The 18,140-nt window shown below is 47.1% G+C and overlaps 1 protein-coding gene across 1 annotated transcript in view; it reads right to left on the reverse strand.

Annotated features, from left to right (window-relative positions):
- VIT (vitrin) overlaps nt 1–18,140 on the reverse strand; it is a 114,162-nt gene that overhangs the window by 38,386 nt on the left and 57,636 nt on the right. The window contains exons 7-9 of the mRNA XM_005600060.4: nt 12,190–12,384; nt 7,158–7,214; nt 1,126–1,170 (exon numbers count right to left, since the gene is read on the reverse strand). Of these exons, the coding sequence (XP_005600117.2) occupies nt 1,126–1,170; nt 7,158–7,214; nt 12,190–12,384 (297 nt within the window). The remainder of the gene's footprint in view (nt 1–1,125; nt 1,171–7,157; nt 7,215–12,189; nt 12,385–18,140) is intronic.

Below are 18,140 nucleotides of genomic sequence, written 5' to 3' on the forward strand. Positions count from 1 at the left end.
TGAAATTCTCCAGGTCAGGGCTTGTGTCTCACTCATCATGTAAACCTTTACTGTGCCCACCACCTGTAGGTCCTTGTCAACATTTGGTGACTGAGTCAGTGGACAAAGATGAGCGGGACACAGAGAGGACAATGTAGGCTGGAGGGGAAGAGGTAAGATACAAGGAAATCAAACAATTACTAGGGTCCACTGTGCAACCCATGCTCTCCAGCTGTCTGGGGTGAGAGGTAAAGATGCAAAAGGGTTTCCTGCTTTGAGAGGCGGTGAGTTGCATTTGAGTCTCAGGGATGTTCTTCAGACTCATTTACACAGTAGCCAAGTTCACAGATATAAGGAAATAAAGACAATAAATAAGAATCCTTTTAGGCTCAGGAGAAGGTAACCTTGCTGTGAGTTCCTCCGTTTCCAGGATGCCCGGAACTGCCCCCGAGAGCCCCCCACAGTGGAGGTAGGTGCAGGGGGCTCTGCTCGCTCTTGGCGGCGGAGAGCTTTCTCCTGGCTTGTTAGTTTTTCCAGTTTGCAAAACATATGATTTCATCTTCCTATTAAAGGTCAGCTGGCTCATCCCACTTCCTCACATCATTTAAAAATTCCCTTTGGGTGCCCAACGGCATTTCTCAGCCAGGAGTCTCGGGAGGGGAAGAACCGGGGGCCTCTCTCTCACCTACGGTGAAACGTGCCTTCGGACTAAGACCTGGAAGGCTGTGATTGCTGTTGGAGCTCAAAGCACTTAATGCAGGAAGCAGGCAACAGCACTCACTCACGTGAAGGGAAAATCTGAATACCATTTTGCAAGGAAGGATGGGAAATAGAAGGAAGTCAAAGTGTGCTGCTAGAGGAATGAGAGTCTAAACCTATTTTTGGGGGCCGGGGAACTCACTCCCTTCTGGCCTTTTGTCTTCACAGTTCCCTTTTCCCCTTTGTTATCCAACATTGTCCCTTACCCTAGTCCTAAGGTGCCCTTGGCATGGTCATCAGACCCTAATGTCGCCGGTGACAACTCTTAGAAAGGCTGCTCTGGCTTAGCTTGGCCTCTGCACCCCCAGCTGAATGCCTAGACTCTCCGACTTCTGTATCCCATGAATCTTGATCTAGTCATGGGGGGATGTTGAGCTGCATAATTACCTGCATTTAAAAGGACGGATCCAGGTTTCCACAGGTCTGTTTCCCCTGATTTTCAAAATTGAAAAGAAACAAACTTGTTAGACGAAACCAGCAGAAGCTCTCCAGTGAACTGCCAGGACGAAAACGTTTCCCAATTGTGGCAGAAAGTTCGCTAAAGGAGCACGGGACCTGACTTTGGGATGAAGCAACTGGAAAGCCGTAGGATTTTCTCATTGAAAGCTCTTAAAGCCAAGGCAAAAACATCTTCGCCCCTTTCTTTCTTTCACTGTGCACCGAGAATGGAACAATAGGAATCCTATGATACAAAGGGTCCTAAAAGCTCATCGAATCCAAACCAACCCCACAGCCTGCTTCTACAGCATCCCCACCAAATGAGTGGCTGGCTGGTGCTTGAATACCTCGAGAGACAGGGAACTCATTCCATACCCAACCAAAGTAGTGCATTCCTTCTTGGATTATTGAGACTGGGAGAAAAACTTTCCTTGTATCAACCTGAAATCTTTATCCATCGCTCCATCCACCCATCCATCCATCTATCCACACTTACTAAGCACTCAATACATGCCCAACATCATTCTAGGTACACTTGTCTCACCCATCTGTTTGTGTTCTTGTCCTCAGAACTACGAAGAACAAATGTGGCCCCTCCCGGGAGCAGGGAGTCCACTCACTTCCTGAGGCTCTGCTTCCCTCTGGGCCTCAAGCAGAACAAAGCAGAGTGGCACCTGGCCTTCTGTCTGCAGTAAGATGTTGAACGCCCTCCACCACACACTGGTCTGAGAAAGTGGAAGGGGTGGTCGGGAAGGGGGTACTCTTGCCCAATAGGACCTGATCTCTTTGGAGGAACCATGGCTGGGAGGGGCTCAGAGGCAGCACAAACATGTTAGAAAGCCTCATAAAGACACCAAAATGGCTGTTTCTCTCACTGCCCCCTCCCTCCAGCTCAGAGAGCTATGGGCATTATCAGTGGGTTCATTTCTTAAAGGCTATCACCTTGCTCTATGCCAGAATTGTTAATACTCTCAACAGAAGTGACATTTTTCTTCACAAGATTTAGATGCCGGGCTGTTTTGAAAGGCAGTCTGTGCGCTTGCACATTCTGATTTAATGGTGAGAACTGAGTTTAATTTGGCTCAGCCATTAACCAGGTGTATGACCTTGAACAAGTCACAAACCCTCTGCGAACCTTCATTTGTTTGTGAGTAATATTAGCAGATTGGGTGAGATGATCTCCAAGCTCAAAATATTCCTGATATGTTTAAACTTTCTGTGTATTTAGCCTTATTACTCTATCGCCACCTACTGGTAAAAATATGCATTTTAACCCTTTTCCTAAAAAAACCTGTTGGGGACATCTCAGGTTTTGCCCAAGGCTTTCGGCACCCTTGAATGACCTGAAGAATTAGAATGCTGTGTGCTCTGTTCCCTCAGCAGGAGGTGAACAGTTCCTGACATCAGGGAATTCCAAGCCTCTTACTCCTGACCAGAAGCCCGTCCTTCTAACTAATGCCACTTTCACTTATTTGCGACGAGTTTGAACCAAATCACTTTTATCCAAAAGCCGAGGGTTGAAAAATATTTGGACAGCTGAGACTTGGTGTTTTCAGACTTGGTAGTAGTGAGAAGTAAATTTGTGAGAATATTTGTTTTCTAGTGTTGAGGAGTAATGGGGTGGTGTCCAGGGAAAAAGAAGTTACAGGACCCATCCCGAGTCTACCACTAGCTGGGGGCCCCGGGGGCTCACCTACCTTCTCTGATCTTCAGCTTCCTCCTGTGTAGAGCTGGGGTCATAAAGACTTGGCCTGCCCTGCCTCACATGGAGGTAATGTGTTCAAAATCACTCCGAAAAGTGTAAGGCACTCTTAGAAAACAGGGGGTTATTTTTGTCACAGTCCTTGCTTGGTCATCTCATGGATACAGTCAGTGTCTGAGAGAAGCATTGTTTCGGAAGGATTTTCATGGTAGAACCGTTACCATTTCCTGAGAGAGTGCTTAGTAGAAAGGGCACTGACCAAGAGCTTCCTAAGGTTAAGTCGCAATAACCCTGTGAGTTAGGTACCACTCTGAGCCCATTTTACAGGTGAGGAAACTGATGCACAGGGTGTGGCCGAGATGAACGTTGAGCCCAGGCAGGCAGGCTCCAGAGCCTGCACTTAACCGCCATCTGTTTATCACACCTGAGGAGTCCTTGTCGCTTCAGCATCTCAGGGTACTCGATTGGGGCACAGAAGAGCACACCCTCTGGCACACCACCTGCAACTCACACTTAATGTGAGGGCACACCACCATCCCTGCTCTAAGCCCGGGCCACGATCTCCACACTGGCTATAGCTCCTTCTGTTCCCTGCACATCTGGAAGTCGCCAGCACGGGACCCAAGCGGGAGCTGCGACACATGGCCCGTAGGGCTCTAAAGTTTTATGGGCCGAAAGCCCAGGTGGCCCTTCAGCCCCCAGTTTCTCCCCAGTGACTCCCCTGGGGTTCAGTATTTGGGAGGAGGTGGCAGGGTGAGAGAGAGCAGGCCTCTGGAACTGGGGAATCGCCACACTCCCTGCCCCTCCCCGGCTGCATGCCCCGAGTGCTGCACAGTCCCTTCTGGGGACTTCCTCTTGCTCTAGTGAAACCGGGAGCACTCAGAGAGCAGCTGTGCTGAAGCCCATCCCACTAGGACTGTCAGAGAAGGCTGGGGACAGTCTGAGGTCCTGGACCAGAGCCATCACCCCAGCGAAGCAGCAACAGGCCCAGGTTTACCGATGGGTTACCCTCCCAAGCTTGGTGTAGGGTGTTTGTTTGGGACCTGGAAGCCTTTTCTCATGGAAACGTTTGCTCCATGGTTAGGTTTCCGGGCCAGTGAAGCTCATCTGATGGTACCATGAAGTCAGACAGCATAAGGATGGTTCTGAGACACAGCCACGGAGTTCTAACTTCTATCATCAGGAGCACACCGCCCCTCTCTCCCCCGGGGAATACAGCAGGAGCAGCCGTGCTAGCATGGGTGGCTCCTGTTCCCATGCAGAGAGCCCTGCTAGGAGAGGCAGGGGCTGGCAGTGGGGCCTGGAGGAGGCGGTGGCATTGCTGATGACTCTGAAGGAGGAGAGTGTGGGACCTGTGAAGGCAGAAGTTCCAGCAGCGGAATTCTAGAATCTGAAAATGTCTGACTCATCTTTGTGCTTCTAACACATAGCACAGTTTCTGGCACATAATATGCTCAGTAAACGTATATTTTTTAAATTAAAGAAGAGTGCCCCTACAGCGGGGCTGCTGGCTTAAAGTGGGGATGTGTGAAGTGACATCTGTGTGCAAAAGGCAGAGTGTGAGGGGGTAGCAGGAATCACTCGTGCATCACTAGTCTGGTGTCCCGTGGAGGAGAGGATGAAATACTGAGGTCAGTGACGACATCATTAGGTCCATATGTGGCTGCTTGTGTCTGTTAATGGGTTGCCCTAAACACAAACAAAGTATTTAATGGGGCTCACGAGATCCAGTCCCATGTGATAGGTTTTTATCAGCGACTGGAATGGAGACAGCTCGCATGTGATATCAGTTCCTGCAGTCAGCCTGCTGAGATGTGCTGTTTTTGTTGAAGCATGTGAAGAGATCTGGCCTCAGACAGTCACGTAGTTGCTGAAGAGAGAACCTCGCCAAATCTTTCGAAGCTGGGTCCTCAAATTACACTTTGAGAAGCACTAGTTGAAAAAAATTAAGAACAATGGGCTTGAGTTCTAGATCGTTATGTCTAACAGTGAGGGGGCTGGGACCTTCCCCACCACTCACTTGAAGTTATCCCATATGGGGGCATGCCAGAAGGGACTCATTTTTTGGCGGGAAATTAGACCAGACACACTCTATACAATTCTTTCCAGTTCCGTGATGCAATGATTTTCCAGCTGAAGAATGGGCCGACTCACCAGATGAGCATCATCATATCCGAGGTGAGGCTGGTTGAAGGGTATCCAAGAGCCCCAAACACTCGGACCTGCCTTTCCTGACCTGTGCAAATGGCTTCCCTCCACCTGCAGGAGCCATAAGAGGGCTTGGGCTTCCTGACTATCTAGAGTCTGATTGTCCTCGGCCTGGGAGAGGCCCCAAGGCAATGGCTCTCTGGGAGTTTTGGGAGGGTCTGAGTGCACAGAGCAGAGTGCAGGGATGACGGTGGAGGGAGCGGAGCAGCAGAAATGGGGAGGATTTGAGGGTCAAAAAGGAGCTGGGAGCATCTGTGTGGGTCAATGAGAGAGAGTGTGTAATTATTGGGAGCAAGAAGAGAATGGAGAAGAGTTGGGGACTCAGAGCTAGAGAACAGGAGGTGGCAAAGGTAGAGAAAGGGAAACGGGGACAAATGCTGAAACATTTGGGTTGTTTCAACCTCAGGTTGTTGGGCAGTAAAAAATAGGAGCTGGAGGTTAGGCAACGTGCCTTGTTGCCAGTCACGCCCTGAACCATGTCTGAATCGAGCAGTGTATCTGGGTATTTGCGCCTTGTCCCGGAGGCGGCTCCTGGGATGGGCAAGGTGGTGGCATGGGCTGCCTCAGTGGGGGGCCTCTCAAGCAGCCCCAGACCCAGGAGAGCCCTTGGGCATCCGGACTGGCAGAGATTTTCTCTTTGACACACTGAGAACTGACAAAGCAAACAGACATTTTCTAGAGGTTAAAACAACTTGGCTTGCTCCCAGCTCGGGCAGCCTGGAGTTGAGCTGCACAGGCCGGCAGTGTGTGGGGAGGAAGGCTTTTTGCAAGAGCAGCAGAGCTGGGATGTTCAGCAGCGGGCAGCCTACCCAGGCTGACATAGGCTCCGGCAGGTTTCTGGAAAGCAGCTCCTGGAGAGTCCCGCCTTTGGATACCTGAGGGAGTTACACGGGGCCAGCTGACTTATGCAACCAGCAACTGCTTTCTTCCCTTATTTTGCTGCCTGATGGAAGTGCCCCTAATCAGATTTTCCTTGGAAGCCAGCTGAGCTCTCTGTGGTTGGCTCTACTTTTGGGGGTTGCAGAGGAGGCAAAGATCCTGGCCAAGCAGACAAGAAGGAGTGCCCCACACTTGGCTGCTGGAACAGTCCCTCGGGCCTGTTAAGGCCTAAAATGGCCTTGGAGTCCTTGCCCTGCCCAGAGATCTGATTCTTAAGCCCTTTGTCCAGGACAACAGCATGTACATCGGCAAAGGGGCAACTGTGAAGCTCATAGAAGCTGCTAGGCCTGTCCAGGGGACCCCACAGAGCCCCTGCTCTGATGTGGCATCAAAGCAGAACAGAACCTACCTTCTCTAGGAATCTTTTAACACTGGAGGACCGACAGGTAGCCCCTAGCAAGAGAAGGACCTGAACTCTCCTCTTTTGGAGCTCCAGGGCCCCCATCCTCGTGCCCCACGGCTGCAAAGAGAATTGTGTCCTTCCAGCAAATCTATCAGCTCGTGGCCCAGGCCCCGAGCAGAGCTGGTGGAAGCATCTAACCCTGCTCGATTCTTCTTTCTAATCTCTGCAGCCCTCAACAGCGTCTCAGAGAAGAAACTTGCTCCATCCCTCTGCATTCCCAGTTCTTGGGCCAGACTTCTAAGGGAGGCACACAGAAGTGAAGAAAGGGGAGCCAGGGAGTGTCATAGTTCATAGGAGAATTCCTGGAGGAGAGAGAACGTATCCTATGCCCCGTATCACAGAAGTACTGGAGAAAAATGGCTCTGCCCTTTTGTGGGAAATGATAAAAATGTCACTCTTTCTTTTACCTGAGTTCCTCCTGCACAAACCCCAGAGAGCATCCCTTTTCAGGTTTATAAGAGCCTCGTTACTGAATCCTTAGGAGTTTCTATCACAACCTCCACAAAGCTGCCTCGAGGGAGTGGTGACGGGTGACAGCTTTGCTGACTGAACGGCTTCCTCACAAGTTTCCTCACGAGTCGGGCCCTTGGGCAGTATCTTTTGTTGGCATAACTGGTTGAATGCTCTCCCTCCTAATCGGAATCAAATGGCAAGGATTTGGAAAGGCACACACCATGTAAACAAGCTTAACTTTCCTCAGTAGCTAGAAAGGTGAGTTCTGGTTCTTACCTGGATTGGTGCCGGCGCTGCTTGGGCTGCTGGTGTAGACGGTGGTGGACCAGAGCTCTGCAAGGACATTTGACCAGTCAGAGCAGGAATTTGAATCTAACTGTTCTCATTCTTTCCATGAGCCAACCTAGCAAGACGTTACCAAGGTCAGAACCAAGCGAAAGCTTGCCTTAGGGGAGCTGAACTTGCCCCAGAGGAGGAGGCGTTGAAAAGGGAAAAAAAAGGATTTAACTCAAAACTCTGACTGGAAATTCCAGGTAATAGTAACTGTTGTATTTCACAATTGTCAAAGTATCTTTTACTAAAGTGCCATATTTCTTTATACTCCATTATTCTTATAGTAATTCTCCTCACAGTGCCACCCCTGAGGTGGTTAAAGCGATCCTTCAATAGAATGTCACTTAACATTTAGCAATTTGATTAAACCGCGTTAACATGGTATTGATGCAAATAGCATTAGCTTTCAGTCGTTTTTAGAGGTACACAGTGGGTTAGCCTTAATTACTCTGTCAGGGAATCAGACTTCAGCATTCATTATTCACTGGGCAATTTTTCTGAAGCAAGGCTTTAAAAGGGAGGCGGGAGATGGGAGATTCTGTAAAGAGAGAGGCAAAGTCCATTTTTGGGGAGAGGGGGCCATGTGAAAACCAGCTGAGGGAAAGAACCAAGTCTCATGGAGGGGAAGAGATAAGAGGTCATGGAAAAAAATGTCAGTTTTTCTTAGAACCAAATCTATCTGCCATCAATTTTTCACTCCCTTTGTCTTTGTTCCAATGATTTGGACACAAACTCAAAATAGCTTTAATACAAGTCAAAATATATACTATGGATAGTAAGAAATCACCTACGACCCCTTGTCCAGCGGTTACTGTTTACAATTTTGGTATATAGTGATGTATTCCTTTCTCTATGCACATGTTCCTACGTACAACACACACTTAACAATAATAAGATTGAAACCCATGCTGTTTAGTAGGCTGCTTCTTTGACTCAACAATTTGTCACAGGCCAATGTTCTCCTGTCAATAAGTGCACATATTCACCAAAATTTTAACAGCTATATAGTAACTTCTTTCACTGTTCTGGTGATGGACAATTTAATCGTCTTCATTTATTTTTCTGTTGTGAAAACCTCCGTGTCTAGGCTTTTTCTTTTCATTTGGCTGATAATTATCTTAGAATATATTCCTGTAAGTGCAAATTCTGGGTCATTTCTCCACGCTCTTGCCAAAACTGCGCATTATCAATTTCCCATGTCAATTGGCGAAAAATGACATCTTATTGTTCAATTTGTATTAATTTGATTCCAGGTGTAGTTGAACTCCTTTTGTTATATTTATTGGCCATTTTTGGTTCTTTCCCCATGGCTTGCCTGGTCATGACCTTCACCCATTTTTCTTTTGGAGTATTTGTTTCACTATTTGTACGACTGGATTTTAAGAAAAACCTTCTCTAGACACCTTAAGGAAGCTAAACTCTCAGAGGTGAGATAAATGTTGGTGAGAAGGGAAATTGCATGTGGAAGAGATGGGCAGTTATGGATGCTGGTTTGCTTCCTGTCCCAGGTTTCACTTCTCCACTGAAGCTGCCCTTGGTCAGAGGGTGGAGTAGAAAGGTGAATGATCACAGCCATCACCATGCCTTGCCACTAGGCAGCGCTCCGCTCCCCCTCCCTGGTCTACTCTTCCTTATGGACATATTTACATTGTTAGATCAGCTGAGGCAGCCATGACACTTGCTGAAATGAACCTGGCCGGGCAAAGCCACTCTACCTTCTGAGCTGTGGTAAATTCAACAGGCCCTGAAGCTGGGCCTGGAGAAATTTCCATCTTTTCTATAACTCTTTGGATCTATTTCTCCAAGCTGCCCCCTCTGGCCCTGAGATAAAGCTCTGTGGCCGCCTGGCTCCTGTGGGTGCCATTAAAGTCCTTGGCCTCTCCCATGAAGCACAGCCTCACTCCTGCCCCGCTGAAAGCTCTCTTTCACTCTAGCTTTTGGCTCCCTTACCCCTATCCTTGACTTGTTCCTCCCAGTCTTGTTAGGTTTGCACATTCATGGGTCAGTTCATGTCCAGCCCCACCTTCCTTCAAGTCCTTCCACTTGCATCAGCTCCTCTTTATGGGCTGGGAAAGCCCCTGCTACCAAGTTTCTACTCTCTACTGGACTCCCTCTAAGTCCCTATGTCCTGTCTGAGAGGAAGCTCTTTACATCATTATAGAGCAAAGATGACTCATAGACCCCAATGCAGGTTGCTCCTTACCACGCACGTGTCCTAAGCTGAAGTGACCTACTGCAGGGATCTTGGTGGGATGTGTTCACTGATGCAGAGCAAGATGTTAAAATGGTGCCTGACACATAGAAGGCACTCAATGATATTTGTTGAATGAATAAATGAACTAGGTTTTGCTTGAATGTCCCATTCACAACCACTTGTAGAATCTTTTGACTACAGTCACATATATAAGAGAAAAAAGAAACCCTTAACAAATGCACTAACAGCGACTTACTTGTCTATCAGCAGTAGGAGAGTTGCTCTCTTATAAGTGGCACAATATTTTCAACTCATTTGAAGAAATAAAGGAGTTATTGATAAACCAAATATTATTTAATATAGTTGGGCTAAAATGTCACAACAAATATCTATAGCTATACATTAAAATAGGCATTCTTGAAAGTAGATTGGTGCTTACCTAGGGCTTGGGGAAGGTGGCATTAGGGGGACATGGTGAGTGACTGTTAATGGGTATGGAGTTTCTTTTTGAGGTGATGAAAATGTTCTGGAATTGATTGTGGTGATGGTTGCACAACTCTGACTATACTAAAAACTATTGAATTGTACACTTTAAATGAGTGAATTGTTCAGTGTGCAAAAAGTATCTCAATAAAGCTGTTATTAAGAAAAGACATAGGCATTCAAACATCAATTTTCCCTTCTCTTCATTCTTACAGAAAGTCCTTTGAATAGGCAATATGAGTTTTAAAAAGTCCTCTCTCTCTTCCTCCTTGCCCAATTTGGCTCCTTTCTTAGCAAGTATGGTGCCTGCTGCCTGGAACACTCGCTCTGAATATTTGTCTAGCGGTCTGTGGGGCAGGGTGGACACGGGTGCCAGGCAAGGATGAAGAGGGAACGCTGATGGGCTGGGAGGCCGTTGTCCAAAGCTCCTGTCCCCAAGCCAGGAATAATGAAGCTTTGCCAGGTGGGGAGCCACTGCTTCAAGTTGCTTGAGGTTTTCCATAAGCACAAGGCCAACTTGTAACAGGACTTCCAAGTTCCCAGTGTAGCCAAATAAATAGGCCACACGCTTAATTATACGTGTTAGGTAAAAATCGACGTCCTCTAAGGAGGCACCAGGAGCAAACAACTTAGCCATTCAAAAATCTTTGAAAGACTCAAGGGCTCTAAAAGTGAAGAGCCTGACATAGAGAAAAAGGAAAACTTCGGGCTATGGGACCCCTGCCACCAGCATCCTTCCTAATTATTTCTCTTTTGCTGTCAGGCATTGTATGCCTCTGTTCATATTACCTTAGGTTAAACAAGAATAGGATGGTGGGGGAGTGTCTAATGTATTTCAGAAATTGTTTGTATGGTATTTTTATTTTGGGACTTTATACCATAGCTTCTTCCATGTCGATCATCAAACAGAATAATAATCATCCATATTTCATAGAGTTGTTGGGAAGATTAAATAAAATAATGCATGCAGGGTGCCTGGCACAGGGAAAGGATGAACTATGTGTGTTCCGTTGTTATTGACTATTAATCACGGCAAGAGTTGGCTGCGTCTGAGGCCCTCTAATCTCGCCACCCCATCCACCTCCAGGAGGGTTGGGCCCCTGCCTCTGTGGTGCTTCATTAGTGCCTGGGGTGTTTGTTGATGGCAGGGATGACTCCTGTAAGCGGAGTCACAGGAGAGCCAGGCTGCTGGGGTTTGAATCCCAGCTCTGCTACTTGCCAGCATGTGACCCGGGGCAGTTTCCTTACTGCCCTAGGTGTCCTCATCGATACAACAGATTAGTCAAATTAGAAGTAATATATCTACTTCAGAGGGTTGTTATGAGGACTTAATAGGTTAATATTCATAAGGTACTTAGAAGAGTGTCTAACACATTGAAAGTGCTTATTTGTATGTGTTAAGTAAAAAGACGGATAGACAAATATCTGGGCTCTGATGTGGAAGCAGGGAAGGGCCACGCTATGTGGCAGTAATGTTTGGAAGGTGAAGGTGAGGCTGAAGAGAATGTGTCCTGGGGAAGTAGGAAATATTTTTTAAAAATTGTGGAGACAGTGGTGGCACTCTAGCTGTGGAATTTTCCATCCCCTTGCCAGAAGATCTTTAGACATGAGATGGGTGCTTATTAGCCCAGGATGGCTAACATATGAGCCTGGGTAGAAACTGGAGACTGGATTATCAAATGAGCTTTTAAGGTCATGTTTGATGTAATACTGAGATTAATTCCACCAACTGGACTTTACTAAAACCTGAAACACGATTTAAGAAATGGATACAAGTGGTAAGACAAAAAGCAATCAGAAAAAGAAAAATTTTAGCTATCTGGCTTTTCCTAAAGGAATTCTTTGGGTTTTGTTTGTTTCTAATATTTGAAGATTTCCAGGAGTACATAATTTGTCACTTAAAACAAAACAAAACCTAAGAGTATTTCCATAGAAACCTACTATCCATTCAACTGAGCTTTGGGAGAAATGGGGATTTTGCGATGGGAAAGTTTCACTTAATATCCTACCTTCCCAAGTATGATAATAGCAGTCCTATTTTTGAATCTATGTTAAGCCCTTTCTAGATGATTTGCTTAGCTCTTAGCTCAGTCTTGAATGATTATTGGGTTCAAGTGTATCCCTTGAATCTAGGATTCAACCACATAGCCCTGGCCCGTGTTTCAGGGTGGTCCCCCCTCACCCAGCTTAAAAAGTGGGAGATGGGAACTACATACAGGCATTTAGAGAGAGCTGTTACTCTAAAAACCCAATCTCCCTCCTTTCTAGTACATAGCAACACACAGTCTACCTACTGACCCAGCTCCTGGCTCCTCTGGCCCATGGGCTGTGGTCTGGGGCTGCTGGTGGAAGAGCCTGCAGATGGGGATGGCTTTGACAAGGTGGTGGTGTGGGTGGCTTCGGCTGTGGTGGTCCTTAGTACCCGTATCAAGGTGACTGGCTGTGCAGTTGTCCCTGGAACTGATGGCTTCTGATAGGCTTTTGTGGTCTCACCTGTAAGAAAGATGGAATTAACCAGGGCCTACAAAATAGCTGGTAGGCCATTCAGGACAGAAATAAATACATGTTTATTGAACACTAACTATGAGCTAAGACCTGTGCTAGCCACCATGCAGGATGAAATCCACCTGCCCTAAAGGAATGTACAATCTGGATGGAGCAATAAGCCAATAAGAAAACCAAAGCTTAAATAACAATAAAATACTTGTGACAGCTCAAAACTATAGCAACATAGACAAGGCAGAACGTGATGAATTGCCAAATTAGTTTCCCAGACACCGGAAGAAATGGTTCATTGAACACATTCTGTTGCTATTTCAATTAGTGTTGGGCTAGTGATGGGAGGTACTCTCAGGGCTTCCACTAAGACTCACTCTTAGAGAAAGCATTCTAGACGATTTAGTTTAAATTGGTTCATGACTAGTCGACTAATTCCTTTGGGCCCCAGTTTCCTCATCTGTAAAATGGAGTAATAGAACTAATTAGGTGCTAAGGATCATCTAGACTGTACTTCTGCATTGTGCTCTTCATCCATGTGTGATGATTTTGATGGCTTCCACAATGAATCTCAATTTGTTAGTACTCTGGGCACCCTGAGAGTATCTCTGAAGGTATAGGGGACAAGTGGCTTCCCATTGGGCATTGGGGATTGTCTTGAGAACCGTGGGTCTGTGCTAGAACGAGACACAAAAGAGCCCCAGAAGTAAGCAGCACCCTAGTCCTGGGAGGAAACAACAGCCACTGGTTGCATGTGACTGTGGGCCCCCCGGGTAGAAGCGGGTATGCCAGCTTTTATATCCATGCATCGGTATTAGTTTCCTGTGGCTGCTGTAATGAGTTACCACAAACCTCGTGGCTTAAAACAACAGAAATTTACTCTCTCACAGTTCTGAAGGCCAACAGCTGGAAATCAGTATCACCGGACTGAGCTCAATGTATTGGCCCGGCTGAGCTCCCTTGGAGGCTCTAAGGGAGAATCTGCTTCCTGCCTCTTCCAGTCTCTGGGGGCTGCTAGCATTCCTTGGCCTGTGGCCGCACCTCTCCAATCTTCAAGGTCAGCATCCTCAATTCTCTCTCTGCTCCATCTTCACATGACCTTCTCCTCTGTGTCTGTCAAATCTCCCTGGCTTCCAGTTTACTGAGGATATGTGTGATGGCATTTAAGGCCCTCCCAGATAATCCACAGGATAATCTCCCCACCTAAAGATCCTTAATCATATCAGCAAAGTCTCCTCCAACCCCTCCCCTTTTTGCCATATAAGGAAACATTCACAGGTTCCAGGGGTTAGGACATGGATATCTTTTGGAGGGGGCATTTTTTGGCCTATCACAACTTCCCAGCAGTAGTGTTAACTCTGCTTAGGGACGATGCACCTTGGTACACAGGACAGCAGGCCAAGGGGATAGCATGTGAGATAAGAAGGTGCTGCACTCTTCGTGGGAACCATCCAATTTCCTCTTTGACATGGTATAGCAGGCTGGGAAAATGGTGTCCAATCATAGCCCCAGACCAGCCGTGCAGACAGACATGTGGTGGGGTGTTCAGACCCACTGCCCAGCACTGGTACCTGCTTGTTTCCCTACCATGACACTGTCACTCTCTGTGAGCATCACAGCATTGACTTAGAAGACCAGGTCAGCAAATAGCACCCTGGAATTGGGTTGGAGTTCGGCCATCTGGTCTACCCTTGCAGGCATTAGCTGGTTAAGGCAGGAAGCAGATCCCTCATTTACCCTGTTTCTCGCTAACAGTTGGTCGCCTTTAAATCTGCCTGTAATCTGTGCCAGACAAATTGCTAAAGAGCTGGCAGTGGCCTCGGGGGTTCAGCCAGTTTTCACGCCATCCTTGGGCAAAACTGAACCTGCGTGATTTATGACACTTCCAGTACTTTAAAGGAATTGAGCTTCCATAACAAGTCCTAGGGAAGTTTCTAATTTCTCTAAAGTGCTCTTCTGTTTTCCCCTCTGGTAAATGCTACCAGGCACTAATGCCTCTTTAGGGAGATGCAGGCCCAGGTTTGACCTGCTTCATAGAGGGAAAAGCCATTTACTAGAATCGTTTGTATATTTTATGAAATAGGATATAATCATTAATTTGGAGAGAAATAGATAAATAAACTAAGAGTACATTTTACTTGCAAATTGTTAATTAAACCACAATTAATTATCTTAAAAATAAAACTTCTACAAAAATAGTGAATATTTTTGTCACTTTAAACTTACTAGGTATTGAAAATCTGGATTCTCTTTTTCTCACACCATTGGCTAATTCCAAGGTTTCTGAACACCCCAGTCTGCCTTTGCTAATATTGATTTACTAGAGAGCAGATTAAATATCCTGAGGGCAGCCATTAGTGTTACTTGCTTAGAACACAGATGCTTTTGAGCATGTCATAAATTCAACAAACAGCGCCCTGTCTGGTCTTCCATGGGCTTCCACAGGCTGTTGTTTTTGCCTACTCTCCTTCATGGAATAGAACTGTCTTTAAGAGGAAGACAGAGAAAATACTCTGCCGTGATTGCTCCCATTTCCTCACTGAACATAATGCCGGATGTGACCCAAAGTGAATTCTTCATGGGACCAGGTTCTTTTCTCACAATTTGAAATAAAACCAGTAAAACAGTTTCTTTGTACAACCTCAGATACAAGGAAGTTTGGTCTCTTTTCAAAGATTTTCATGGGAAAACATTTCAAAACTTCCTTTAACCTCTTAACGTCTTAGTCCTTGGACAAGGTCAAGAACAGCTCCAGACAGCCAGCTTCTCAACAGCAGCAGGAGGTCCTCAGAGCTCCCCACGCCTGGTCTATCAGTAAGACCACAGTGGAGGGCTTAAAATGCAGATTCCAGGGCCCTATTCACAGAGACTCTGGTTCACTGGGTCCGGAGTGGACTTTGGAAATCTGATTTGAGAACCACAGCCAGTGATAGGCTGGACTCCTGGCTCCAGTCCTTACCAGCCTGGCCACTAAAGCTTGCTGAGTTTGGCTCCCTTTCCTGTAAAATGGGGGTGTTCAGACCTACGTGACAGGGCTGTTTTCATAATCAGAGATCATGTCTGTAAGGGGCCCACACAGTGCTTGGCACACGGTGGGCATTCGATAAATGACAGGAGCTGACATTTTTCATCAGGCTATGCCCCCTCCTCTCCTCAGTTGGTGTCACACGTGAGGTGACTGGGAGAAACTGAAGCCAGTTTAGCAGCAATCCTGGAGGTCAGAGTGATGGGGGATTTGGCTTTTCCTGGGCTAACTCATGACATGCCTCAGGGGTATCCACAAGGGCAGGGCATCTAATGAGCATCTGCTATGCACAGGCCACCATGAGGCCTCTTTTACATCAGCATTCACTTTTGATATTAATCACAATCCTGGAAGTCGATGCAAGTATTCTCATTTTTAAGATAAGCAACAGATTTTTCAAGAGGTCAAGAACGGTGTCTAAGGTCACACAGACAATTGATAGCAGAGCCAGGAGTTGGACCCACATTTGTTTGCTTCCAAATTCCATAATTTTTTCCACAAAAGAGGAACCAAGTGGAAGGCAAGTCATGAGTAGCTTTAAGATCCCTGAATGTGTTCCTGTCAGAGGGTGGCAGGAGGTCTCTCTAGGGTTCTGGCAGGGGTAGTCTTATTCTCAGGAGACAGGGAAGGGGGCCTTGGTGGGTATAGGCAGTGAGGGCAGGAGGGGCCTGGGAAGTCAAATCGATTACAATAAACTTGGGCTTGATTTTCTTGTGGGGCGAGGGGCTGTGCAGACGGCCAAGGGGAGCCAGGAGGGGGGTTTCCTGACACTCTTGCTCAGCAGCCTCGAATAAAGATTTACTGTCCCTTCTCCTGCTGCAGCGCCAGCGATGTGCCCTCCCAGCTTTCGGTGAACTTCTACAAATCAACGTTCACCGGTTTTTATTTAGTTCAGAGCAGCTTGAGGCTCTAGCTAAATGGCAGCTGCCTGCCCCTGGTTGCGAGCTGCCGGGGGGCGGGTGGGGGACACGCATTTAAATCTCAGGAATGTCTGTCCTTGCAGGAGCTGCACTTGGCAAGTCAAGATGCTTTCTGTTTCTTGAGTGAGCTAATTTCCCATGGAAGAAGGTTGTTATGCTTGGTGGCGGGGTGGGGGGCGTCATCCTAACCTGATTTACCTGTTAACTCACATTCTTGGAGAGATGAAGAGGGATTTTGTAGGGGCGTGCTGAGACCCGAACAGCTGCTGGCCCTATATCTCCATCTTGTCTGCGTCCCCCAATTTCTAAAGGAATTTTATCATTTAAGGAAGAGGAGCAACAAAGGGGGCCGCCTGTTTATGGTTCTCATTGGAATTTTTTATTTGAATTGGTGACTATAACTTTAAACTTTACTTCCTTTAAAACTTTCAACTATAACTCCTTCTATCTTGAAGGTGGGTGAGACCCAAAGTCTCTCTTTTACATTGGAGTCTGGTGCATAGAAGATGCTCACTACATGGTTATTGAATGAATGAATGAACTTAGTTTTTTAGACTCTGACAACTATGGATGATGTTATAAAGGGATAGTAATACCTGAGAGTGTCATCGAAGGTTGAGACGGTTTGGTAGAGGGGACAAGTGACATAGCAACACCTGATGTTTTAACTATGGCTTTTGCTAATTCTTAATTTAGGAGGAGCAAAGTGTAAGAAAGGCTTCCTGGCTCTCCCACGCTCCTCCTGGACGTTAGTGAGTCAGGCTTATGGAACACGTGCTTGCTGGGGGTGGAGGGCCGTCAGCTGGGCCATGGTGCTTGGGGGAGATAGATAAGTTTTGGAAATGGTCTCTGCTGTGGAGGACGTAGAAATCAAATGGATTTTACGATCTAAGTTGTCCGTCATTTGGCTGTAGTTTCTCTCCCCTCCACCTCTCTCCGCCCAACGTTACCTGCTTTGAGGGGATACAATCAGAGTTTGGGTGCTGTATGGGCCAGTTAGAATGGTAATGGGCAAGGTATTAAACCTCACTGAGGGTCAGCTTCCTTATCTGAAAATGGGGAAGACACCAGTACTCTGCCTCAGGGTCAGTGTGTAGTACAGGTGTCTGGCACAAAGAAAACACTCGATAATTGACAGGTACAGTCATAAGAGGTTGTCAGGACTCTTCCCGTTGCTTGCATTCTGGCTAAGGCCCAAAGCTGAAACCAGAAGTCCTCTCCTACCCCTGTTCTAATTGAGGAGAGGTGTCTCTGGACTTCCCATGGGTGGGACCATTCCAGTAGAACCCGCACCATCACCCAGGCCCGTCAGCAGAAGGAAAGGACCAGAAGAAGGGGGGTCAGTAGCCACCTTTTGGGGAGAGCAGTGTTCAGGGTAAGAGGATATTGCCTCCCTTCTTCCATGCTTTGTCCTCCCCAACCCAAATGGAGGGGCTTCAAGAGAATCATTCACCAAGACCACAGGGTCTGCCAGGAGGGGAGACAGGCCTCTTGTTCCCTGCCCACCCTTCTGAGCCACAGCACCCCCTGCCCACCAGGGGCACTGCAGGAGCGGAGCTTGTGGAGAAAGTTCTGGAGAGTATTCTTGCAGTTTAGAAGTACTCTCCCTTTCAGGGTAGAAATAGGGGGTGCTTGACATGTGGTCTCTTCGCGTGCTTGACCTGAAGTTGGGGGCTTACTTGAACAGAGGGATCACGTCTGAAGGGGGGAGGGGTGCTGCTGGAGGGGCTTGGGCCAGCAGGGCTCAGGAGGCCAAAGGTGAGGTGAGATGGGAAGAGAATGGTGACCTCGCCCCATCCCAGTTCTCC

This window comes from Equus caballus, chromosome 15 (genome assembly GCF_041296265.1).
Source record: "Equus caballus isolate H_3958 breed thoroughbred chromosome 15, TB-T2T, whole genome shotgun sequence".
Taxonomy (NCBI): Eukaryota; Metazoa; Chordata; class Mammalia; order Perissodactyla; family Equidae; genus Equus; species Equus caballus.